This window comes from Lasiosphaeria miniovina (assembly GCF_030549165.1).
Source record: "Lasiosphaeria miniovina strain SMH2392-1A chromosome Unknown B0T26scaffold_1, whole genome shotgun sequence".
Lineage (NCBI taxonomy): Eukaryota > Fungi > Ascomycota > Sordariomycetes > Sordariales > Lasiosphaeriaceae > Lasiosphaeria > Lasiosphaeria miniovina.
In genome coordinates, this window is record NW_026848220.1 from 5018260 (window position 1) to 5042857 (window position 24598).

Sequence of the window (24598 nt, forward strand, 5' to 3'; positions counted from 1 at the left end):
CATCTCCCAAGTGTTGATGCTCTTTCCCAGAGTCTCGGAATTAAGAAGAGAGCACACGGCGGGTTTATCAATGCGCCCAAGCCTTCCCTCTTCTTTCTCTTGTTTCCCTTTTTGTTCCCGTCCGCTGTCCCAAACCCAAGCCAAGCAACAACTGTAGCGCTAGCAATCAATAATGTTCATTCAAATGCCGACCCCGAACACCCGGACACCCGAGCCCCCTTGTCCTAGCGAGTCCTCCGTGTCAAAAGGACGAGGCCCCACAATGCACTGCAATACCTCCCTGCAGTATCCACGATAACGCATCTCTGAGGAGTAAGGACCCAGGCTTGCGCGTCGTCAAACCTCCCTTCTGGAACCAGCTGGAGGCTGGCTACCTAGTAGGGCGGAATCCCAAACCCGTTACCCTCGAGCAGGCTGCTCGATGCGACGTAGCTGAACCCGCCAAACATGTCGTCCTTGTCATCCTTAGTGTCAAAAGAACTCCACGGATCATCTAGCCTCGTGACAACCGGGCTGAGGCTGAGGTCGGTGAACTCGGCCGCGAAATTCTCAGCCAGCTCGGGATCCGTAACCAAGGGCTGAATCGGCGGCTCCAACTCGCGAGCCGCGAGCTTCTTCCAGTCGATCTTACGGAAGAAACGGTGCTTCTTGATCGTCGCAAGATCCTTGGGCATGTTATACCCCAGACGCTTCGTCGGATCCTTGCGCAAGAAACGCGTCAGCAGGTCCTTGGAGTCCGGGCCGAGGTAATACGGCAACGAGAGCTTCTGCTTGACAATGTTATCCTGTATCTTGGCATGGTTTTGGCCGCGGAATGGAGGAGCCCCTGTCATCAGGTCGTAGGCGAGGGCGCCAAAGGACCACCAGTCGACAGCCTTGCCGTATTTTTGGCCGAGGATCACCTCGGGCGCCATGTACTCGACGGTCCCGAGCATCGAGTGGCACTCGTCCGAGTCGACCGCTACCTTTGAGAGTCCAAAGTCGGTCAGGAGGAGATGGCCCTCAGCATCAAGGAGACAGTTCTCCGGCTTGAGGTCGCGATAGACCACGCCCAAGTTCTGGTGGAGGTGAGACAGAGCCAGCACCATCTCTGCGAGGTAAAAAGCCGCCGTTTGCTCCGGGAACATCTTCTCCGTACTCAAGTGCGTAAACAGCTCGCCCCCCTGGCCGTACTCTAGAATCAAGTACAGCTTCTCCTGGTCCTGGAACGCATAGTACAGCTTCACGACGAACGGGTGTCGGTTGACGCTCTCTAGAATTTGACGCTCCGTCTTTGTCTGCTCGACCAGCTTTTTATGCACAACGAGAGACGCCTTCTTGAACTGCTTCTGTGCGTAGAGCCGCCCCGTGGTGCGCTGCTTCACCAGCAAGACGGTGCCATAGGTGCCCTTTCCTAGACAGCGCAGAGGTTCGAAGTCGTCCGCCGTCATCTTGTCGTTCTTGCGAACGCCATCGTCGAAGTCATCTTGGAATATGTCGGTGCCATTTTCTTCGGCTCCGTTGACAAAGTCCTGCGAAAGGTCGATCTCGTAGCTAGTCGTGGCTTCCGATGCCGTTTCATCCCCGCTGGCACTGGCGCTGTTCTTTCGAACAAGCCCATTGTTTCGCAGAAGCGTTCGACTGCTTCCGCGGCGGCTGCTGTTGAGAGTCGTGTCGCTTGCGAGGTGGGAACGGTGGGACGGCTGGCTATCGCTACGGGTCATGGAACTGGCACGCGAAGATTCGGCGGTGCTATTGAGGCTAAGGGGCTCCAGTTGCATGCGCAACTTGCCGATCCCGCTGATGGCCGGAGACGACACCGGCTTGAGGATGGGGCTGCAGTTTGTGCTGACAACATCGTCGATGATGCGCGATCTGCGGCCGCGCTTGGCCGAGTTCTTGGCCCGGAGCTGCGGCGGAGAGGAGTAGTCGGACTCCTCGTCGCCTGACGTTACCGGAGTTCCGTTGAATCCACGCACCGTCTTGAGTGCTGGGGTAGCTGGGGGGATCATGGTCGCGTGCGCCGAGCTGATGCTTGGCCTCCACCACGTCTAAAGTTCAAGGATTTGCCTTGTCGCAAGGCTACAAAAATCGCGAGTGACACGATAAATTTTGCGATTCCCCTTCTTGGGCCCGAACAGGTCGCGCACGCTCAGGCAGCCTCACACTCAGGGCGTGCCGCGGCGTCGCTCGGCGTCGGCTCGAATGTCGATGAATGCACGGCCCAGTCCTTGGTGGCTTGGAATTGCTCGCATCTGGGACTTGAAGAAAGAAGAGGAGTTGTCGCTGATGTTCTCTTGGGTATGCATTTGCGGGGGGTGTCTGTTGTTTGGTGTGTTGCTGTGATCGTGAAGAGGTGAGCCACGCGAGGAAGGAGGTAAGGTAAGACTGAATTATTTTTTATTTAACCAGGTGTTCACATGCGCCAAAAGTTGGCAGCCAGCCCTGTCTCTCCCCAAAAGCGGGAGGCCCAACTTGGGACGGCCAAGAAAATTTGAAATGGTCGGCACATTCATTGGGCGCCGTGCTACGGAGTACGGCCTGTACCAGGAAGGTAAGGCGTCATCTTTCAGCCTCAGATCGCCCTATTTTTGCGCCTCACACGCCGGATCTAGGGAATGTTGCAAGGATTTACATGCTCCAGCCTCCACAGAAGTGGCATGTACTGAGTGGTATTGACCTGCATCCGTGCATAAATACTCTTTACAAACGAAACTTATCACTGAGAATGCTCTCTATTCGCACTTGCCGTTGGGGACAGAAAAGGGCGGGTCTCTTTCGGATTGAATACTCAAAGTCCTGGCAAAATTTGAACGGAAGGCGGCAATGGAGGTGCATAAGTTGACCCTTGCCCGAAGAGGCAGGAATGCAGAAGAACACTTTAAAGCAAACCAAACCCGCAAAGAATCACTCCATATTCGTTTAAGGTGGCATTTGATACCTGAATTCGTTGGCCTGCACGATGCCTTATGATATGTTTGCGCCGCGTGTGCGAATGATATAGGTGCTCCCTTCGTTTGAAGGTAAGGTATGGAAAGGTATGTTTACTTCCTGATCGTTAAACCTGAGATACTTAACACCTCGTCTCAATTCCACACCAAAACAAAACACATCCACTCAAAAAGGACAATATAAAAGATCATTAGAAACCTAATAAAAAAAGGTGAAAAAAAAAATAAAAAAAAATACAACACTAGGGATTTGCTGGCCGCCACCGACCTAACTACTGATCTGGTCCCTAGAAGCTTGCCCTACGAGGTAGAGGGGGTCAGGAACCAGGGGTTCTTGGGATCCAAAAACGGGCCCCTCTTTGATGCCACTCGGCTAACCTAAGCAGGGGCCGACATCCAGGGCGGGGAGTATATTCCAGCTCTATGCCGCCAGAATGGCTAATTTCAGAACTGTCCATCAAGTCCACAACCTCTGCCCCTTTCTTAAAGCTCCGGCCAGACCTAGCAAAGGCCGTCCTTTCAAGTCCTCACCCACCCATTCCTTCGTCTACCAACCCAAGGGGCAACGATGTGACCTCTCAATTCTCTCCTTTTTTGCTTTTGCTGGTCTCTTCAGCATTCTCTCTTTTAACCCGTACCCTTTTCTTTCACTCATTAGCTCCCTTTTACTCAGTCTCGGCCGCAATCTACCAGGAGTAGAACTACTCAACCTACGTCCTTGGTAAGCCGAATCCGTAACAAGATGGAACATCCACTAAAGCGTTACACCTCCAGGCTCGGCAACAATAGAAGTACTAAACACCTCGTGGAGAAAATACCCGGCTTGCTCAAGCGCCTCGAGGAGCTCGATATCGCACAACGCCAAAAAGATTTGGCCCAGCTAACGAAGCCGCAATCACAATCTAACACGGGCGTCCCATCAGCAACCAGGTCACTCAGGAATAAAGGATCCCAAGAGTCTCTCAGATCGCGCGATGAGCCGGAAGCACACCCGAGAGAAGCTACTCCGCAACCGGAGGTAGCCCCGATGATTACCAGCGCAGCTCCCGCCGCTGGTGAACAGCCCGCGCAGGGTAGCCCATCAGAACTTCAATCACCCTCAGCCATTGCACGCCAGGCCCGCGCAGCTGGGCAGGCTCGGGCACGAAAGCAAAAACGTTCCGACTCGGTCATCAGTGCCGAAGGGCCCGCACCTAAGTGCCCGGCGCGGAGCATAATTATTGTTTACTACGATAGCTACGTACAGGCCTTCTTCGAGGAGCTTATAAATTTCACCAGCGCCAGCCTTAATATGTTACGAAAAGCGAAGATTGCCGCCAAGGTGGCGCAGATGCGGCTGGCCGAACTTGATGAAGATGAAGCGGAGCCCAGCACACTCAGCCCTACAGACGACTCCATCGCTCCGCTCGAAGCTGCATCAACTGTTACGGGTAAAGCGGAAGAGAAAATACCCAGCTTGCGATACATGATCTCGATACTTATGCAATCACAAGGCCTACTCCTCGTGGCGCAGGTTACTCGTAGCCGGAAAGGGTAATGGTAGGGGTTTTCCCCCAAAAATCTCACGATGCTCATTGACCCGGTCCAGCAGCTAGTCGAAGCCTTCCTGCTGTTCGTTATTCATCAGGCCGAAGGCACAGCTGAAGCACTGGCCTAGGTTGTTAACGCTGACGACTTAGAAGAATGCCAGCGTTCGTTTTGAACGTGTTATCGTACGTCTGTACACAGGGATGAAGCTTCCATTGTTCCTCACACCAAGGGGTAGTCTAGAAAAGACCCTCTGATTTCTTCTCGTTGTCTTTGGACCAAAGCACGGAATACTTTTTGTCGTCAAGTCGTCAAGTAGCTCCATCGTGGCCTGGAATGGTGCATTCCCGTCAAGGCTCTCCTTTCACCACAACGCTGAAAGGGTAATTGCACTTTAACCCTATAACCCGTGTATTTGCTGTGCTCTCCCGAATCTTGCCTCTGCCCGAAATCCTTGATGTGGTTCGCTGTACGAAGCTTTTTAATAGCGAAGAGAGAAGTCGTCCAGTCATGTACATCTTTCGTAAGCTCATCGAGGGAGTCGTATTTGTGGTTGAAGCTTGTGGTCTGGCCGAGGCATGCGCGCGGCTATTTCTATCGCTAGTTAGTCCTATAAGTTGAAAATGAAGCGACGCACCTAGCAGACTTGAGAGTTGTTGTGGTAGCTCAGTTGACGGCATTGTGGTTGAATGTGCAAGAATTTGGTGGATTTGGTGGATTTGGCGATGCCCTCAATTGCAGGTAAAAATTGGCCTAGTTGGCCCGGGCGCAGGGTGCCGCGCGCAGGACAGGTGGCGGATTTGGCAATCTTAATTGTACTGTACAAAATAGACAGTCTCAAAAAGAAGATACTAATAAAAGAACCGCTTCTTATTACGCTTATTTAAATAATAATAATTAATTAGGGTCCGCCCAGCGGCACCCCTGGCCCGGTGGCCCCCTCGGCCTCCTCGGCCCCTCCGGCCCCAGCCCCCCCCCTTGGGCCCCGTCCCCTTGGGCCCCGTCCACCCGGGCGCCGCCGCTCGGGCCAGCACCCATTAGGACAGAGCCCCGAGAACCGGCTCGCTGCTACGAGCATACCCACAACCACGCCAATCACCACCACCACGGCCCACCCCGCCTTGCCGATATCGACCTCGAGCCAACACTCCCCCTTCTCCACCCGGCTTGACGGCGCTCACGCCGACCTCCCCTCCCGTTGCAGGATCCGACCCCCTCACCGAAGTGACTTTACGCACGACGGTACAAGACTCGTTGACCTATTTAATACCCATCAACGTTAGTCCAAAGGGCAAGAGGGGAGGGGGCTTGCTTACTTTCTTGTCGGTAGGGCATCCGGCGGACCCTTCGGGTATGGAGGAGGTGGCGAGGGAGACCGTGGTGTTTGTCGCCGTTGGGAGGGAGGGTTGGTCGAGGGGTCGGCCTCGACAGTGGGGCTGCAAGTGTTGGTGGTGGTGGTGGAATATTACGGGGCAAATGAGCCCCACCTTCGTAGTGCCGATGAGCGCCCACGCACGCTGTGGCCCCGCTGTGCGAGTCCTTCGCTCACTGGCTAGGCGTAGGTTGCAAGGTGGTTCTTCCTATTTACGCGGTGGAAGTGAAGATTAAGGGTTAGGGTTAACGGATTGGCGATTGATTATTTTCAGGCGGGACTCAAGTATTCTAGAGCTCTGACGGCGAACTTCGCGACTCTCGCCTCAAATCCTCATCAGCCTTGCCAACACTAACCCAGGCTGCTCTTTTCACCAAAAGCTCCCGTCGATACTCAGCAAGCAACCACAATAGATCTACAACCATGATTCACCCATCGCGTCGGGCATATGTGGAAGAAGCTGAGGCCGAGGTACACTTCCCCGCTAGCATCTTCGCACCGCGAAGTGTTTGCTATTTGACTCGAACGATACTGTGCAAGGCCGAGCTAACCGCGCCTTCGTTTGTAGGATCGAGGAGGCATTGATATAAACGACGTCCGTAAGTTGCTTCCGCGCTGCAACACTTATATTCGCCGTCTCTAATTCTAGCCCCGCAGCCATTGATCGCGACTATGACATCCCGGGAGCTGGTGCCGGCATTGCGCCTGAGAAGGCGTCGGCCCTTTTATCACAATTTGAGCGCAGACGGCTAGCGGCGACTATTGCCGTGCCTACTGACGATGGGCGTGTACGGGCCAAACTTCGGGAGCTAGGCCAGCCAGTTACCCTCTTTGGCGAAGGCCTTGCAGACCGCCGCGACAGACTGCGAGAGCTGCTCACAGAGCAGGCGCAAAAGACGGGCGAAGAGAAGGCAGACGTCGAAATGAAAGACGCCGAAGAGGAGGAGGAAGAGGGAGAGGAGCAGGAGGAAGAATTCTACACTAGGGGTGGACCAGAGCTTCTCCAGGCTCGGAGAGACATCGCCCAGTACTCCATTCCCCGAGCTAAGAAGCGCATCGAATTCCAGAAAAAGGAAGCGGCCATACCCGTGCGCAACCACCTCATATTCCGGAAGGAGGTGAAGGAGCGCCTCCAGTCGTTTGAGCTCCAGGGCAGTCAGACCGCGGGCGAGCGCCACATCAGCATGACAAGAATCTCGCCCAATGGGAAGCTCGTCGCCACGGGGAATTGGGGAGGCCAGGTGAAGCTGATCGATATTCCCAGCCTCGAGCAAAAGCGCACACTCAGGGGCCATACAAATAAAGTGAGCGGCCTCTCTTGGATGCCCGGATCTACACTACCAGAGTCGAATGTCTCTGAAGACAGCGTGAATCTTGCCTCGGGCGGGGCAGAGGGGCAGATTCACCTATGGTCTCTGACGCAAGACACTCCCCTTGCCACCCTTTCGGGGCACTCGCAGCGCGTATGTCGTGTCGAATTCCACCCTTCCGGGAAGTACCTGGCATCTGCATCAGAGGACACCTCATGGCGGCTGTGGGATATTGAAACAAAGTCAGAACTACTACTGCAGGAGGGCCATTCCCGCGGGGTCTATGCCGTCGCCTTCAACACGGACGGGTCTCTGCTTGCGAGCGCCGGACTAGACAGCGTCGGGCGGATTTGGGACATGCGCTCAGGACGAACCGTCATGATTCTGGACGGCCACCTAGACGGACACATTAAACCTATCTACGGCCTCGACTGGGGCTCGGATGGCCACCGCGTTCTGACAGCGTCTGCTGACGGGTGGATCAAGTGCTGGGACGTTCGAAAGGTCCAGAGAACAGGAGGCATTGGCGCCCACACAAGCTCAGTTGCCGACGTTCGCTGGTACAAGGGCCTCGATGATCCCTTCGACGGCACCCCGCCAGGCGTAGATGAGGAGGGGGTGCAGCTGCCCAAAAAGTCTGGCACCTTCATCGTCTCGGCAGGTTTCGATGCCAAGGTCAACATCTTCTCAGCCGATGACTGGGCCCTCGTCCAGTCCCTCAGTGGCCACACTGGCGCGGTCGCGAGCGTGGATGTGAGCAGGGACGGAAAGTGGATTGTGAGCGGCGGCCACGATCGGACAGTCAAGCTATGGGGCAGAAACGACTCGGCAGGCATGTATGAGGAGGCTTGATGCAGACCGAAATAGCAAACATTTGATACCCAAAAAGAAATACAAAGCACGCGCTTTTTCTTTGTAGGACAGTTGTACGAACGGAGTCTAGTTGTAAGTATAGCCCATAGGGAAATCTATTGATGGGTTCTGTACTATGCACGTATTTCGAACTTTGCAGGGCCTTCTCGTCGCTGGCTCTGGGGCAACTTTGGAAGCTGGTGTCGTGAATTTACATGTGTTCTGATGCAGACGGCAGTTGATGTGGGGACCTTGAATTTGGTGACGGAGCTCCAGGGACCGCGCCATTGGAGCGCTAGAGCCTCGTTTCGATAAGGGCCAAAAAGTGGCTAGCATCGACTAGCGTAGATTTCTTGAGCTCTCACTCTTGGTCGTTTCGTTTCCATGCTTTTGTCTTCAACAAAGGAAGGAATAACTGGAAATCAACATCTCGACCTCGGTCAGCGACAACCAACTCGCCACGCATCGCCCAATGCCAATGCGCACGATTATCCCGCGCATCATCTAAAAGGCGATCAGGGGAGGATTATTTACATCAGCCTCGTCCCAGCCCCCGCCGCGTTTTGTCGCCAACCATGTCGTCCAACGTCGACAGATACCGCCCTGCGCGCGAGGGCTACCAACCGCCATCTCTCCCGCCAAAGCCGCCGCCTGCGGCCATAGATCGCCATTCAAAATCGCCTGTGAGAAGGCGCGATGTGCCCCCTGCCGTCCCATCCCCGCCGACGTACTCGTCGAGGACCTCTCCGCCCCGACCGGCCTCGCGCCGCAGCGCGCCATCGCCCGCCCATTCGAGCCCGCAGCAACCTATCCAACCGCGTGCCGATCAGTGGTTTTTTACCACTACCGAAGTCGCGAGCTCGCCCAGCATAGTCGATGGCCTTTCGCTAGCTGAAGAGCGTCTGAGACGAGCTAAGGGCGTCAACTTTATCTACCAAGCTGGAATTCTCCTCGACCTTCCACAAATAACGCTCTGGGTGGCTGGCATGTTTTTCCACCGCTTCTACATGCGCTTTAGCATGGTTGAGGAGAAGGGCGGTATACATCACTACGTAAGCTTTGGCGAGACTACCCCCAGCTTTCTCTCATTAACTAACCAATATGTTCGAAAACAGAACATAGCAGCGACGGCTCTCTTCCTTGCTAACAAAACCGAGGAAAACTGTCGGAAAACGAAGGACTTAATTATCGCCGTTGCCAAAGTGGCGCAGAAGAACACAAAGCTCATCATCGACGAACAGAGCAAAGAGTACTGGCGCTGGCGTGACAGTATTCTCACCTATGAAGAGGTCATGCTTGAAACCCTTACATTCGACCTCATGGTGGACAATCCGTACCACCAACTATACGAGATTCTGGGCCAGCTTGACCTGATCCACAGGAAGGGGCTGAGGAACGCAGCGTGGACCTATTGCAACGATTCGTGCTTGACCACTTTACCGTTGCTCATGAGCCCGCGCGACGTCTCCCTCAGCGCCATCTTCTTCGCGACGATAATCACAAAAGAAACTATTGACGACGTCAATGGCGAGGCGTGGTGGAAGTTCCTCAAGGGAAACGAGGCCCTCATGAGCAAGGCCTTGTCCATCACCACAGAGTTCTACAGGGAAAACCCACTTAGGAAACCGGATTCCAAGATGCCTGGCTCGCCCGAGTTCAATCTAGAAAGCACTAGGAGGAGGGGAGAGAACTTGATAGGTCAGACGGAGGCCGGTTCAAGCCAGGGCGGGACTCCAGCCCCGACAGACCGCGCCGGTACCCAGAGTCCCCAGCGTGCTGGTGCCGGCGGAAACCGTGGCGCCACTGCTAATGGCACCGGCCGACCGGACCAGGGTCAAAGCCAGGAGTTATCTATTGGAGGCAGCAGCGCTAAGGGCGCCGTGAGCGCCGATACGAGCTTGGAGATTGCCTCTCATCTCAGCAGAGGCGACTCGGACGCTGCGCTCAAGGCGGCCGCCAACGACCTTGATGTCCACGAGGGCGAGACTAACGGCAGCCGCGGCCTCCGCTCGCCCCCGCCTATCAAGCGCAAAAGCGTTGAGCTAGACGACAAGGATTCCGATGGGGACAGAGAAAAAAAGAAACCGCGGTTGGTTAGTGCGGGCGAGGACGACGAGGGAGAGATCAAGGCACCTTGAAGTCAAGATATGCCAGTTTTTATCTTCCAGCGTGCGCTGGTTCCTCCGGTTTTTTGTATTCTTATCTTCTTTTTCCACTTTCTTTCAGGATGGATGGTTCTTTAATTTCTTTTTTTTCTTTCGGCGTCGTTGGTACGGACGCGGTAAAGAAGGATGGGGTGGCCGGAGCATGGATGGTTTTGCGATTTTCTAAATATTTGCCTGCAAACCAAGCGGGTCGGGGTGTCTTACTGTGGGGGTCTTCTTTCTGGGGGGAGTTTGCAGGAACTAACCACGGTGCTGGCTGGCTGTAAATCACCTCCTTCGCGGCACAAACAATACTTGTGATATTTTATGTTATGATTACGTTCGGTCTAGGGCGAGCGGGGCCGGGGCTTCGTTCGGTTTGTAGCGTTTCTGGGGCGGAAAGGGGGTTTGTGTTGATGGCGCTGTTTCTCCGACCCAAAGAGATTGTGCGGCAGATATCGTTTCTTAGACTGACTGATACCGAGCGAAACCAGGACCTCTAGAACGGTATCCGTGTACTGTATTCCCAAGTCTTACATTCCAGACAGCCGTCACTGCGCGTGCTCGTGTCCTGTCTTGAGCATGTAGTCTATTGCCCGGCTACCTGACTAGGCTACCTATCCTAGAAACATGGCCTGGCTCGTCTCGCCTCCCCAGCCCCTGAACAACAGCAGTAGCACCAGCACCGCCGTCGGCCTCCCTGATGGCCGCCGCCTTCCGCTTCTCGTCGAGGAAATCAACTAGGTCCACCATGTTAGCGCACGCCAGCATGGCGCTGCGCCCCGCCCGCCCCAGCAGCGCCCGCTTGTTGGGCCCCATGCCCGGCCCGCACATCTCGCCGACGTGGTGCTGCACCAGTTTTAGGGGTAGCGGGCACCGCGCCGCGTACCGCATGAACGCCTCGACCGCCGACCACGGGCACGCGTCGTGGCCCGCGTACAGCGCCGGGTTGGCCAGCAGGGCGCGCGCAGACATTAATCCCGCGAGCTTGGGCACGTTGAGCAATGGTGTCGTTGTTGTGTCAGTGGTGGCGGAACTGGTAAAGGTGGAATAGGGCGACGCGAACGGCAGCGCGCTGAGCGCAAACACGTCCCCCGACACGAGGATCGGCACGCGGTCGCCGAATGTTGATGTCAGCAGCGACAGTGCCTCTACGTTGATGGGCGTGCTGGACGGCGTCGACCGTGTCCGCGGGTGGATCGTTAGGAAGTCGACGTGGCGGTCGTGCTCGGGGCCGAGCACCGTCGTGATGAAATCCATCGTCTTGCTGTTTTTTTTATAAAGTGCGTGAGTAACAACATATACCCCTTTCTTCCCCTTTGTCTCGGGGTGAATTTTGAGTCTTCCTAGTCGTGTAGGATGAATGGATGGATAGCAAGAAAGAGGGCCTAACTCACCGCAGGTCCTTGTGCACTCGGATCTTGACGCTGACGCTCCTCCCCCTAGGGCTGTCCATGTCCTTGTCCTTGCCGACGGCCCAGCCGTCGCGACGCAGGTGCTCGCGCGTCTCGACGACCATGTTGCGGACCAGCTCGCGCCGCTCCATCAGGGCAGCGCCCATAGTCTCGGCGCACGCCCACGACTGCGGACAGCCGCAGTTCAGGTCGACGCCGCTGCTAAAGGGTGCGACCAGCGACGACGCCCGTGCCAGCTCGAGCGGCGAGTTGGCACCGAACTGCACAATGGTCGGGGGCTGGGGGCCCTCGGTGGACACGGTGAAGTCTTTTGGACATGTGTGTTAGTTTGATAAGGTGATGCGATGAAGAGGGAGGGTGCTGGCGCCGACTTACCGCTGTCTCGGGCGAACTTGTTTCGGTTGAACTCTTTGGCCAGGATCATGGGCGTCCAGCAGAGGTCGGTGCCATATGCAAAGACTGTGTGGCGGAAGGCGAGCTGAACGGTAATACTCATCAGACTTTGCTTGTTCATTATGAGACTAAGGTGGTTGTGACTACCAGGTAAGTACTTGCCTTGCTATATCTCACCATCGGCGCCGACGTGTAGAGAAATCTCCTTTCCTTTTTGGCCACATCGAAGAGTTTGAGGGGGCTGGACTCGGTCAGGTATTGTGGTATTCAAATACTCAGGGGTGAAAAGGGGTTCACTTTCTGTCAGGTGAAGACAAGGACAAGGAGAATGAGGTGACAACTCATGGATGAGAAAGACAGGAAATGCGTTCTTACTGAACATGGCCAAAACCGGTAGGGTCTGCCATGACTCTGTCGAGATCAGGGCTCAGAGTTGAGACGCCTAACCAGAATAGTTGAGAAAATAACGAATGTGGAATGAGTTGGCGGATGAGTGTCGGGTTCCGAGAGGACACACCTAGGTGTGCACCGGATCTGCGGCAGTCTGCTGTATGATGCAGATCACGCAGAGAGAAGTTAAGAGGGGCTTGAGACTTGAGCAGAAGTGAGAGACGAGCAGCCCATTATCCCAAGATTTCCACGAAGTTATCTGTCACCCCGACTTTTCCTTGTCTGCAGTCTTTGGGAGTGGAGATTCCAGATCTTGAGTTTAGGTCCTGTCGTTTACAGAGGCAAACGCCCCGTAGCCCTTAGTGGGATGTCCTGTAGGTCCTAAAAGGCGCTGATTGGCCGCCTCAAGACCGCCGTTTCGCAGCGTCGGGTAGGCATGGCTAACGGCCCAAACTAGCAGGAACCACCCGTAACGTCCCTTCCGTACAGCACACTTGGTACCCGATGACACGCCCACGAGTCCATTACTGTGTAGGTAGATTTTTCTGGGGATTCTGAGGCCGTCTGGAAGCTAAAAGACGGGAGTGCCCGCGGGCGGTGGCATCGAAATTCAGTCTCCGAGCCCGGTGGTACCTTACCTTCCATTTACTTGAAAGTTCATTGCGGGCACGCGAGTCATTCTTTCGACTAGGCGTCATTTTAAGGTTCGCAGCGTCTTTGGCTCTGGCATGCACAGCGTGTTATTACATGGCCGCCTCATCTACAGATACAAGTCGATGAGCCACCTCTTGTCGCTGCAACGACTAATGGGCCGCACAGTCGAGGACGACGACGCAATGGGCAATCCGGTCATCGGGCTGCTGGGGGGCGGGCAGCTAGGACGCATGCTGTGCGAGGCGGCCAACCCGCTGGGGATTGACATTGCCATCCTCGACGGCAAGGACGCGCCGGCCAAGCAGGCGCACAGCACCGGCCGCCACGTCGCCGGCTCCTTCAAGGACCCCGCCAAAATCCGCGAGCTCGCCGCCCGCTCCGACTACCTGTCGGTCGAGATTGAGCATGTCGAGACGGATGTGCTTGAGGACATTGAGAAGAATGGCGTCGACATCAGGCTCGCCAACGGCTCCACCGTCACCCACCGGCCCCCCATCCACCCCTCGTGGCGCACCATTCGCCTCATCCAGGACAAGTATCTCCAGAAGGAGCACTTCGCCGCCAGCGCAAGCAAGATCCCCATTGCCGCCCAGCTAGCTGTCGAGTCTGGCGATGCCGGCCTCGCCTCGCTCCAGCATGCCGCCAAAGAGTTTGGCTTTCCCTTCATGCTCAAGGCCCGCAAAGGGAGCTACGATGGCAGGGGCAATTTCAAGGTCGATAGCGACGCCGACTTTGCCCCTGCCCTCGCCGCTCTGGGAAAGCTGCCCCTTTACGCCGAGAAGTGGGCCCCCTTTGTGAAGGAGCTTGCTGTCATGGTCATCAGGACAGAAGACGACGAAGGCCATCTCAGGAACTGCGTTGCCTACCCCGCCGTCGAGACAGTGCACGAGGACAGCGTGTGCACCAAGGTCTTCATGCCCCCCAGGGACGTCGCAGAGAAAGTCTGCGAGGACGCCAGAGCACTGGCCTGCAACGTCATCAGCACCCTGTGGGGTCGCGGCGTCTTTGCCGTGGAAATGTTTGTTCTCGAAGACGGTAAGACGGCCTCGGCTTGTGTTCGGGGGGGTTTCGTGAGATCTCGACACTAATAAGATTTAGGGTCCCTAGTGGTCAACGAGGTTGCTCCCCGCCCGCACAACTCGGGCCACTATACAATCGAGGCCGTGCCTTACATGTCGCAATATAAGGCCCAGATATACGCCGTCCTGGACCTCCCAATCCCCGAGACGCTGACACCTAGGGTCCCCTCGTCCATCATGCTCAACATACTGGGAGGTGCTGCGCCAGACTCCCACCACAGACTGGCACGGCTGGCGCGGTCCGTGTACAGTGATAGCATGGACGTCTACTTGCACCTCTACGGGAAAGAGTCAAAGCCCGGCCGCAAGATAGGCCACATCACCTTGACGGGGCTCTCGTCCATCGAGGAGTTGGAGAAGGAAGCTCGACCTTTTATCAAACTGGTCGACACTATCAGGAAAGAGCGGCTCGACGCCGTGTCGGAGCAACTCCGCCCTCAGGCGGAGCCCTCGATTGACGTGTCCGAGAAAAAATCTCCAGAGACACTAAAGAGCTCCAAGTCCGAGAAGAAACCAATCCGGCCTGAGACGGGCAATCATGTAGATGGGCCCTCAGACAAGCCTCTGGTGCTCGTGACGATGGGCTCCGACTCGGACCTCCCTGTGCTGAAGGCCGGGCTGGATATTCTCAAAGATTTCAAGGTTCCGTATGCCCTGGACATCACCTCAGCTCACCGAACACCCAAGTATATGATGCGTGTCGCCGACGAGGCCGCAGGTAAAGGCATCAAAGTAATCATTGCCGCGGCCGGCGGAGCCGCCCATCTTCCCGGCATGCTGGCATCGGAGACGCCGCTGCCCGTCATTGGCGTGCCCGTCAAGGCCACGCATCTTGACGGCATGGACAGCTTGTTGAGTATCGTGCAGATGCCGGTAAGTTTCATAACCTCATCCACTAAGCAACCCAGGCCTTGTTTCTGACCGGTGGTCTGTGTTCTCGGGAAATATAGAGGGGAGTTCCCACCGCTACGGTTGGCATCAACAACTCAACCAATGCGGCCCTGCTGGCCATCCGTATTCTCGGCGCTTTTACCCCCCGCTACCAGGAAAAGATGCGGAAGTACCAGCTCGACATGGAGGAGGCCGTCATTGAGAAGGGAAATAAGCTTCGCACGGCAGGCGACACCGAGTATCTCGTCGAAATGAAGGGAAAGTCTAAGTAGAATATGAGCACATGTGTAGTAGATAGAGCCATTTAGCGTTCTTGACGTCTTTTTTTATACTTATCTCAGGTATCTGCAGCGACGCGAACCTGTGTTGGGACACGGAAGTTGCTGTCTAGCGGAGATATTTGGTTTGCAAAGTCAGCCTGTCCTCGCCTGCTTTGTTACCATGAACCGACAACTAGGGCTGGAAAATGATCTGTGTGTCCAACGCGATTAGGGAGTATTCATCGCAACTAACGTCTACTGAGGAAGCCTCTGGGGAGAAACGGCTTCCGTAAATGTCTGGCGTGTCGCCAATTTTCCACCAAATGTCCCTGGCACCGCGACTTGCCCGGGCAGATGCTGGACCAACAAGGTGACCAAATGAGCCCACTTCTCAAGCCGGAAGCGCATGTTTTGACCATGGATTGCCGAGGACGAACGATTTTGCGTGTGTGTGAGTGTGATTGAGATGGCGATGTTGTCGTTTATTTAAAAGGGGGTAGGAGTCCTTGTCCGGAGACCCCAAACGACCTTGGAGGCTATGGCAAGCCTTTCATTACCCACAGCCAGCATTCAGTCTAATTTATCTGACTGGGAATTGTTGATATGTGAGTTTTGGTGGCGAGTTTACTCATTTCACACTTTGCGAACGCTCCCCCTTCTGAGCTGACTCGGCAACTCGGCAATAAGTCACGAGCGGATATCACATCACTAACTAGATGCCCAATCAGGTAAGCAGGTAGGCAGGCAGGCAGACAACGAGTACTGTACGAAGGGATTATTTCCCATAATTATTCTGGTTCTCGATTCTTGCTATCCGAAACCATCCTTGGCTCAGGCTGGCTGGCTGGCTGGCGGTTGTTGGGTATCACGTCGGTACCTACTTACCCACCTAATTCGGTATGATAAGGCACTCAAAAGTCGGGAAGGAGAGGGGGGGGGGGGGGGGGGGGGGTTACTTGGCAAGGAGCATGCGGAAAGTAAAGCAAAAATCCGGCGAACCAAGAACAAGAATTTTGAAGTTGGGGTTGTGGTTGTGATTTGTCTGTCTGTCCTATTCTCCTATTGGGGATATCTCGGGCCTCTTGATATCAGGAGATGACTGTGGTTGTGACTGGGAGAGAGAGACCCCACTGTTGTGCAATTCTGTCCACCTTTTGTGAGAATAAGAGAAGAGGAAGAGGGGAGGGCAGGAGCTTTTGGGTCCGCCTTTCATGTCTGACGTTGTATGTATAGGAAAATGATGAAAGGAAATGTATTTGAAAAGGACTAAACAAGCCGCGGCGCAGGGAAACTTTTCTATCTAAACTAGCTATCACCTCCTAGGTATGTAAACCAACTGAGCTACCGGTCTGCTGTTGGGTGCTTCAGCTGCTAGGGCCAAACTCAACCTTAGTAGCGTCAACGGCCTCGTAGACGACGTCGACGGTCATGTAGTTCTCGATAGTGATGGCGGAGGCTGCGTCATTTCAGTCAGCAACAGTATCAAAAGAGAAAAGGCAATGGAGGAAACGGAGGACGGGAGAAGGGAACTGACAGTCCTTCCACTTGACGCTCCAGTCGGACCCGTCGGGCCCGGTGGGGAAAGCGACCCAGCCGCCGGCCTTGCCGGCGTAGACGACAGTCTTCTTGGCGGTCGACGAGCCCAGACGGAAGGCCGTCCAGTCGCACGTGGTGCCCTTGGGGAAGTTGCTGGCGGCCGGGTTGACCACGTCGGAGAAGTCGAGCAGCCCCTGCTTGCCCACGAGCGCCAGCGCCCGCTCCTCCTTGCCCACGGGGTATGTGTGCAGCTCGACCAGGTTGCTGCTGCTGCCGCTCGGCACCGGGATGAAGCGCACCACCGACGAGTCCTTGAACACGCCCACCAGCGCCCCGTTCACGCCGAGATACTGCCCGTCGAGCGCCTTGTTTCGTCTGCGGCCGCCCCGTGTTAGTGCCGTGAGCTCAAAGTGGGATGGGTAATGGGGAATGGGGAGGTTACGCACGATGAGAGGCGCAGCGTGTAGATTTCTGGCTGGCCGAAGATGGGGCTTGCTAGGCCGGTGGTGGCCAAAAAGGAGAGGGCGAGCGCCTGCCACTTCATTTTGTATGACGTGATTGTTTTGTTGTTTTGTTGTTTTGTTTGCTTTGGCCGAGGTTCAGACGTTTGAAGTTGTGTGTGGATGGCAGGGAGGATTGGATATGGATGGATGGATGGGTATAATACCTTGGCCAAAGGGTGTGGAGGTTTGGTGTCTATATCCTAATTTCTCGTGGTCGGTGTTGAGGAGGGGGGCGACTTCTTATCCTTTTTTTTCTCGTTCTCTCTTGTCGTGCTGCTTCCTTCGATTGCTCCTGGTCCGATTTCTTCTTTTCCCTACTTCTCCTTCCACCAAGAGCCGTGTCCGTTCAAAAAAGGTCTTGTTTCGTTCCTTTGCCTCCCCCCTTAGTGATGATCCCGTCACCCTCCTCCTCGTCTGGCACACCAACGTCACATGTTTGGTGGCCTGCTTGCTGTGTGTAGGTGAGTGGCCATCGCCCTCGCCCACAGAAATTACATTGCGGTGCCAGGCTTGGCTCGCCTGTCTGCAATTAAGCCAAATTGTCACGGCTACGCTGGTGAATTCTTCCGCTCTCACGGTTGCGCCTGGGCGTCCTCACTTCGGAAATCCCACACTCACAACCACACCCACTCACGCTCTGCCCGCGCTTCTCTCCGCAAAGTAGGGTGTGGGGGCAATTGAAGAGAATAAGCAACAGAAAGAAAAAGTGACATAGTAGGTAAGCTATCTACCTGGTTAATTGCCGAGTCCCCTAAAAGCTCATGGATGCTTATTTTTAGCAGTTCGGCTTCTGTTGTGCTCTGCCCCCCAGACCTGGTTGATGTCCATGGTCTTCATTAATCTTCATATGTCTCGATATTTGCCGGGCCTGTTGTGGGGTGCCGCAGCAGAGGTCGATCTCGGTAGAGCTGGCTTCTTTACTCTTGCCTTTGTATGGGTTATGTATGTGCATACAAAGTGTCGGATATGCACCTGGCACCTGTAGGGCCGAGTCACGTTTGTCCCATCGTGCATGCGCACGCAGCTGAATTTAACATGGAGAGGTGCTAAAATAGCTGCAGGCTCTTTCAGGTTGGGTGTTTTATTTTGTTTCGTTCTCGATGGTGCTTTCCGTCGGTTCTAAAAAGGCACCCAGGATTGATTGTAAATCTAAACGCCCAGGTGGCTTCCTCTGCATCGAACTTTGGGGTCGAATCGACTTCCCTCCTTCACGGGATACAACGCTTGGCTGCCGAACCAAATTCATCTGGTCGTTGCTTCCTTCCTCTTCCACAACGGACCGCAGAAACCGCGGCCTCGCAAACAATTAAAGTTGATAGTAGCTGGCCACCTGTCTCCTTCCGTCTCCTTCTTTTTTGCGTTCCTTCCGCGAGCAGCCGTGGCCAACTGTGACGCCGTCGCATTTCCTTAACTCCATTCTTCTCCTTGGCCATGAGGCTCTCTCGACGCCCACCTCACGATATTAAAGACCCCTCTGGGTCTCTGCAAGCTTCGGAGCAGTGTTGTGGGTTGTGTACCTATTTCAGGAACAATCCGACGTCCGCCCCTTCTTGAAGTAGCCTCGGTGCAGCAACGCCAAGTCTCCATCCTCCATCCCCCAGACACACGCCCCTTTCTTCCCCAGATCAAGTCAAAGGAAAAGGGTTGCTCTGGGTAGCAGCCGTTGGCTCAATGCCCCTGGGGACACGCCACAACACGCACCCTCTTCTCCACTAGACGTAGGGTAGCTAAGGTAGCCTACGGAGAATTCTTTGTTTGGTGGTGGTCAACTGTCACCATCCCTTTGGAAGCCTTCCACTTCCAGTTCGGTTCCGCAGCCCCGAGTCCGGGGAAGGGCGGGCCCGACGGACCTAGAGGGATAGACCCCTAGGGACCTTAGCTACGTACGTCACTACCTCTTCGGAATCCTCTCCCTTTTTTTCGTTCCCTTTTTCAGAATCCGAACAACTCACTTCCTTCTCTGTTCTCCTTCTAGAAACAGTAGTGCGTGCATTGGCCGTATTGCTTCCGCCTTGGCTCACCCCACACATATATGTTCTCCGCTGGTGTCCAAACGGGTGAATAGGAATTGGATATGAGGGAATCCTCTCCCCCCTCCATAAATACCACAGAAGCTCGCTGCCGAGTGGCTGACAGCGAGCCGGGTAAACACAGGGTATATACCCCAACTGACACTAGATCTAGACGAAACGTAGCAAACCTCTTGATAGCAATTCTTGATATTGCCCAGATAAATAATAGAAAAAAAGAAGAATCGCCAAGCTGAGACCAGTTTAGGATCGCTGGTTTAAGCCGAGGAGTTGGACATGGACATAGACATACTATTGCATCCCGCAAACCAAGTTGCGACGTTCTATCGTCATACTATACTATTTCTCTCATTTAGTTCTAGTGAGAGATGTGAGCCCCTTTTATCCTAGCAGAAACAAATATCTATATCTCTCTGCCCTTGGTCTGCTGCATGTATTCTCGAACATATCACCCCGCAAACTAACTCTGAGCAGCATTGTCGACCCCTTTTTGCACCTGAAAATATCATATTCCCAAGATACAATGCAGCTCTTCAAAGCCTCTTCGCTGTCGTGCGCCCTTGTTGTCCTCCTCGCGGGCAGACATGTGGCTGCCGCCCCGAGGCCGCAGGGAGAAGAGTGCGAGCCGCGTATCTTATGCATCGACGGCATCAACAAGTGCGGTGTTCGCTATGGCGGGTAAGCAAGCAGCTCTCACTTACGGACACGGCCCCGTTCTTTGGTCTGTCTAACCAACGCACCTCACACGGGGGGAGAATAGCTGCTACGACGTCTGCGACAAGGCCGCCAGGCCCAGCGCGCCCCCGTGCCCGCAGTTCACAACAATAACAAGCATCTTCCCCATAACGTCGACGACGGCAACTATCGTGACCCAAACCCCACCGGCCGAAAACAACTGCTCCAGCCAGACCGTCTGCTGGGACGGCATCAATTCCTGCGGCATGACCTACGGAGGGTGCGTGTTGACCCCCCCCCCCCCCCCTTCTCCTAACACTCGAGCGGTGAAACTGATTTTTTACCTTTCCTGAAAGATGCTTTTCGGCCTGCAGGCCGTGGCCCACGTTTGCGGCGCCTCCGTGTGCTACCACCGAGCCGACGGTGACGTCGGTGCCCGGCAGCCTGCCTACGCCGGCTCCTGTCCTTTAAAAAGAAAGAAAGAAATGGGATATCGGGATTGGATGAGATGAAAAGGGGGCTGGGAGGAGAGGGGGGTAATGAAAAGAAAGTTACTTCCCGGTCTGTAGGAGAAAAGAGTGTTGAAAAGGGGTGGTGTGTGTATATGGAAATACGTAAATACAGCAAAAGCAGAGAGACATCTAAATATCCTCTTAGAGAGCCAGCCATGCTCACTCGGTACGGTACGGCGGTTGTCAGGCTTTCTTTCTTTCTTCTTTTCTTTCTTCTGGCTGAAACCCGAAACACGTGGGATGATACAGGAGAAGTGGGCGGCTGAGATTCTTCACGAGGGCATCAGATGACGATACCCTGCCTCGTCTGCAGCCGAGCGGACATGGTGAGAGAGTGTTGATTGGGCGTGTAGCACGTACGTTAGCAGACTGAGTGAAGTAGCATGACGTCTTTTCATACAAGACGTGAATAAGCCACCTGATGATAATTCATATGAAAATAACGCCACCTCAACCTCGATAAGACAAATATAAGGCAGCTATCAAGGGACTTCCTTAATGGTAGCAACCCCCAAGAACTCTCTCAAAAAAAAGTCATTTCCTATGTGCTGGTACGTACTGTGACAAAGTAAACTCTAACTATGCAGGAGAAACCGAGGTACAAGTTTACAACATCTATAAAAGTCCGCAGCAATGTCTGCGTATGTGTTTCAGCGGTGCCCACCGCAATCTTCTTCTCTCTCCCACCACCACACCATTTCTCCCTATTTGGTACTTCTGTTTTTTACCCTTAACCCAACCATTAAAGCATCCCCGTTTGCAATCTTCTTTCCCTCTCGTCTTCTCAAAACGCCATCTCCTTCTTGATCTGGGCAATGGCCAGGCCGGGGTTGAGGCCCTTGGGGCACGTGCGGGTGCAGTTGAGGATGGTGTGGCAGCGGTACAGGCTCATGGAGTTGTTGAGGGCGTCCTTGCGCTCGGCGGTGCGCTCGTCGCGCGAGTCGGCCAGCCAACGGTACGACTGCAGCAGCATGGCCGGGCCCAGGTACTCCTCCGAATTCCACCAGTACGACGGGCACGACGTCGAGCAGCACGCGCACAGGATGCACTCGTAGAGCCCGTCCAGCTTCCTCCGGTCCGCCTTGCTCTGTCTATACTCCTTGCCCTGTTTCCCGGAAAGAAATTAGCGTCTGTCAGTCCCGCGTGACACTCTTCCCGGCATGCGCAGTTTTGCAAACAACAAGTGGGAGAACTCACGTCGGGAGACGGTGTGTCTCGCTGCAGGTACGGCTTGATCGACTTGTACTGCTTGTAGAACTGCGTGAGGTCGGGTACCAGGTCCTTGACCACGTACGTGTGCGGGAGCGGGTAGATCTTCATCTCGGCATTGACCTCGGTGGGAATGCGGCCTGTTCACGTCGTGCCCCAGAGGGACCTTCTGTAAGCGCGTGTTCTCTTCGCCCTTGAGGGCTTGCCACGTCACCGAAGGCTGTATATCTCCCCATTCTGTTCTCCGTCTGCTGATTCGAGCCTGTGCTGCGCGACAACAACGACAATGACAAAAAAAAGGCGCCCCTCCTCTTCTCTCCGTATCGAAGGCTTTTCTCTCCGTCTTAGGACTTACAAAGGCAGGCTAGGGTGTTGGTTCCGTTGATGTTCATGGCGCAGCTCCCGCAGATGCCCTCTCTGCAGCTGCGGCGGAAGGTGAGGGTGGGGTCGAGCTCGTTCTTGATGCGTATCAAGGCGTCGAGGACCATGGGGCCCGTCTTGTTGAGGTCGAGGGAGTAGCTCTGCATGGTGGGTTTCTCGGTGGGCGTGTCGGGGTTCCAGCGGTAGACCTGGAACGTCTTGATGCGCGCCTTCTGGTCGCCCGACGCAGTCTGGCTCTCCTGCGCGGCGTCGGCCAGCTGCGCGAAGCCGCGGACGGGGGCGGCGGCGGCGAGGCGAAAAGCCGGGCGCGATGTCGCCGAGCCGAAGAGGCGGGCGGCGCACGAGGAGCGGAGAGCTGCCATTGTGGCTGTGGCTCGAGAGCAGGAGGGATGCAATCAATTCGAGGTTCTGGGGATGCCAATTGAGCGAGCCGCTTGAACACTGCGACTTGTGCTTCTTCCTGTCGCGCAGGTACCGGGTAGGTGGATGGGTGGTCGGTCGGGATGCGGAAGTGGGATCGAGAAAAAGGCCTCGGTCTGCTGCTGTTGGTGGCGTGGCGGAGGACCGATTGACGACCTTTGTCGGGTCGGAACTGCATCATCACCTGGGTCGCCCAGTTAGCCGGCACACCTCGGCAACCCCTGTCCAATCATGTGCCACCGAATTCCAATTCCACCGCGCACAAATCAGAAAGCCGGCCGCCCCCGATGTAGTGACAAATGCGGAAAGGCTAACTGGGCCCCTGTGGGGAACATGCCGGCTTAGCTCCCGCTGGGCCAGCAGCATTCGGGACCGCTGCAAAGTTTCGACATTGGATCACCATCAGGAGGCTGCATCACTTGCACAAACGCAAACCGTATTTACTTGTGGTATACGGTAGTAGGTGGCGATAATAACAGGGTCTCTCCGCTAAAGATTCCAACGGCCGATGATAGCTCGAGCGCTCTGAATCTCTGTAGCCCTCCCCGAGTTGCGCCATTCCTCTGTTTTTTTGGCCTTGGCTCACAAGCTCTCAACCACGACAAGGTGGAGGTTTACTGCAATGTATTTCTCAGTCCCGCCATTTATCCTCAACTGCATCGTAGCCCAAGACATTGGGGTCGATGTTGAGGCTCTTAAGCATCATCAACATCGTGAAATCCTAGCAATAGTCAGCCTTCTCAAGTGTTACACGTAAAAAAAATTCAACGTAGGGTAAACAAACCAACTCGTCGCCCTCTGACTCCTCCTTCCCACTCCCGCCGTCCCCTTCTTCATCAGCACGCCCGCGCAACGCTGCCTCGCGGCGGACGTCGTCGTCGTCGTCGTCGTCGCACCTGCACTCCTCATTACAGTCCCTCTCGTGATCCCGCCGCGTCGCACCGCTCCCGTGGCCATCGCCATCATCAAACCCCGCGAAGAACCCTTGCTGCTGCTGCCTGCGCGTCTCGCGCCAGGCCTTGCCGCCGCCCATGCCCGCGACGCGCCCCTTGATCAGCTCGAACAGCTCCTCGGCAGCCTGCTGGCTGGCGAACTTCCACTTGCCCACCAGCTCTCTAAGCTCGGCGTCGATGATGCTGGGTCCTCCGTCGCCGGTTGGTGCTGTTGGTGGTGACTGTCGCCGCAGTCTCCTGCTCTGCTCAGACTGTTGCTCGATGCGCTTGGCCTGCCGGACGACGTTGAGCTCCTGCTGCAGCTGGCGCACGTGCGCGCCCGTCTCCCGTTCGGCTTGCCGCATCCGCTCAAGCAAGTCCTCGGCGTCGTAGTCGTCGTTGTCATCCACGTCTCCGTCGCGCCGCAAGACTTGCCCGCTGCCGCTGCTCTTCTTGCTGACTTTCCCAGCCAGCAGAGTTTCCAGCCTACTGTTGCCGGATCTCGACGCAAGGCTGCTGCTACTGCCGCGCATCGAAGGCTGGTTCAGCGGCGAGCCCCGCGAGGCCGACGCTGGTGTCGAGGGCCACGCGCCGTGTCCTCCTCGCCGAGTGGCGGGATTGGCGCGCGGGGTGCCCGCGGTCGCTACTGCTCGTGCTGCTGCCTCTGCACCCGCCGCTGCCCGCGCAACGTTGGGGGAAGCATTGGCGGCGCCTGCCCTCGTCCCGTCATCTCCCTCGCCGGCCGTGGCAGCCTGTCTGCTGATCATGGGCGAGCGGAAGGGCTTGCGCAGCGCGACGTTGGCGGCTTCGGCGCGGCGGCGCTTGTTGGCTGCTGCCGGCCCGGGGGTTTGAGACGATGAAGACATGGGTGTGTGAGACGGATCATCATCATTCAGCTTTTTTTGCTAGTAGTAATTGGTATCTCCCTGCCCAGGCAGGTTGAGGTTGCGGCAAGCGTTAAAGTAGGACTTAGAATAGACTTTTAGACGGCCTGGCGATTAAGCAATCAAGTTCACGATCCGGCCATGTTTCATACACCTCGCGGCTGTCAGGAAGGGAGGTGCCAGTCGCTCTTAGTTTGTGTTCAGGTTCGACCAGGGTGAGGGAGGCTTGTGGAATTATTAGGTTGAGAGCGGATGATGACAACTTACAAAACGCCACTGTGCAGATGAAAGGGAGCAAG

General features: G+C 55.5%; 10 protein-coding genes across 10 annotated transcripts; 5 read left to right on the plus strand and 5 right to left on the minus strand.

Annotated features, from left to right (window-relative positions):
- Window positions 1-374: 374 nt before the first annotated feature.
- On the minus strand, window positions 375-1991 carry B0T26DRAFT_630814 (kinase-like domain-containing protein; the record flags this gene model as incomplete). Its single annotated transcript, XM_060436280.1, has 2 exons — window positions 375-1638; window positions 1681-1991. 2 exons carry the CDS (start codon window positions 1989-1991, stop codon window positions 375-377), a joined length of 1575 nt encoding a protein of 524 aa, XP_060303267.1.
- A 1330-nt stretch (window positions 1992-3321) lies between these two features.
- On the plus strand, window positions 3322-4637 carry B0T26DRAFT_68368 (uncharacterized protein). Its single transcript, XM_060440817.1, has one exon. The coding sequence runs from the start codon at window positions 3673-3675 to the stop codon at window positions 4465-4467; it is 795 nt and encodes a 264-aa protein (XP_060303268.1). The 5' UTR covers window positions 3322-3672; the 3' UTR covers window positions 4468-4637.
- A 1449-nt stretch (window positions 4638-6086) lies between these two features.
- On the plus strand, window positions 6087-8175 carry B0T26DRAFT_688311 (WD40-repeat-containing domain protein). The gene is made up of 3 exons (XM_060440976.1): window positions 6087-6300; window positions 6398-6428; window positions 6487-8175. Exons 1-3 carry the CDS (start codon window positions 6253-6255, stop codon window positions 7989-7991), a joined length of 1584 nt encoding a protein of 527 aa, XP_060303269.1. The 5' UTR covers window positions 6087-6252; the 3' UTR covers window positions 7992-8175.
- A 391-nt stretch (window positions 8176-8566) lies between these two features.
- On the plus strand, window positions 8567-10129 carry B0T26DRAFT_746306 (cyclin-like protein; the record flags this gene model as incomplete). The annotated part of the gene is made up of 2 exons (XM_060444680.1): window positions 8567-9043; window positions 9107-10129. The coding sequence occupies 2 exons, from the start codon at window positions 8567-8569 to the stop codon at window positions 10127-10129; spliced, it is 1500 nt and encodes a 499-aa protein (XP_060303270.1).
- A 578-nt stretch (window positions 10130-10707) lies between these two features.
- On the minus strand, window positions 10708-12668 carry B0T26DRAFT_688314 (dihydrouridine synthase). The gene is made up of 5 exons (XM_060440977.1): window positions 12319-12668; window positions 12106-12184; window positions 11926-12028; window positions 11533-11857; window positions 10708-11402 (listed from the first exon to the last, which is right to left on the minus strand). The coding sequence occupies exons 1-5, from the start codon at window positions 12348-12350 to the stop codon at window positions 10736-10738; spliced, it is 1206 nt and encodes a 401-aa protein (XP_060303271.1). The 5' UTR covers window positions 12351-12668; the 3' UTR covers window positions 10708-10735.
- Window positions 12669-13139: 471 nt separating this feature from the next.
- On the plus strand, window positions 13140-15229 carry B0T26DRAFT_737081 (phosphoribosylaminoimidazole carboxylase; the record flags this gene model as incomplete). The annotated part of the gene is made up of 3 exons (XM_060443399.1): window positions 13140-14022; window positions 14086-14939; window positions 15017-15229. The coding sequence occupies 3 exons, from the start codon at window positions 13140-13142 to the stop codon at window positions 15227-15229; spliced, it is 1950 nt and encodes a 649-aa protein (XP_060303272.1).
- A 1219-nt stretch (window positions 15230-16448) lies between these two features.
- Window positions 16449-17664, minus strand: B0T26DRAFT_68504 (uncharacterized protein). Its single transcript, XM_060440861.1, has 3 exons — window positions 17200-17664; window positions 16752-17128; window positions 16449-16673 (listed from the first exon to the last, which is right to left on the minus strand). Exons 1-3 carry the CDS (start codon window positions 17295-17297, stop codon window positions 16582-16584), a joined length of 567 nt encoding a protein of 188 aa, XP_060303273.1. The 5' UTR covers window positions 17298-17664; the 3' UTR covers window positions 16449-16581.
- A 2145-nt stretch (window positions 17665-19809) lies between these two features.
- B0T26DRAFT_867479 (uncharacterized protein) lies at window positions 19810-20820 on the plus strand (the record flags this gene model as incomplete). Its single annotated transcript, XM_060447836.1, has 3 exons — window positions 19810-19964; window positions 20047-20241; window positions 20336-20820. 3 exons carry the CDS (start codon window positions 19810-19812, stop codon window positions 20430-20432), a joined length of 447 nt encoding a protein of 148 aa, XP_060303274.1. The 3' UTR covers window positions 20433-20820.
- A 172-nt stretch (window positions 20821-20992) lies between these two features.
- Window positions 20993-22636, minus strand: B0T26DRAFT_688327 (putative succinate dehydrogenase iron-sulfur protein precursor). The gene is made up of 3 exons (XM_060440978.1): window positions 22038-22636; window positions 21671-21822; window positions 20993-21578 (listed from the first exon to the last, which is right to left on the minus strand). The coding sequence occupies exons 1-3, from the start codon at window positions 22423-22425 to the stop codon at window positions 21258-21260; spliced, it is 861 nt and encodes a 286-aa protein (XP_060303275.1). The 5' UTR covers window positions 22426-22636; the 3' UTR covers window positions 20993-21257.
- A 165-nt stretch (window positions 22637-22801) lies between these two features.
- B0T26DRAFT_808878 (uncharacterized protein) lies at window positions 22802-24553 on the minus strand. Its single transcript, XM_060447249.1, has 2 exons — window positions 23355-24553; window positions 22802-23204 (listed from the first exon to the last, which is right to left on the minus strand). Exons 1-2 carry the CDS (start codon window positions 24279-24281, stop codon window positions 23115-23117), a joined length of 1017 nt encoding a protein of 338 aa, XP_060303276.1. The 5' UTR covers window positions 24282-24553; the 3' UTR covers window positions 22802-23114.
- Between the last annotated feature and the right edge of the window lie 45 nt (window positions 24554-24598).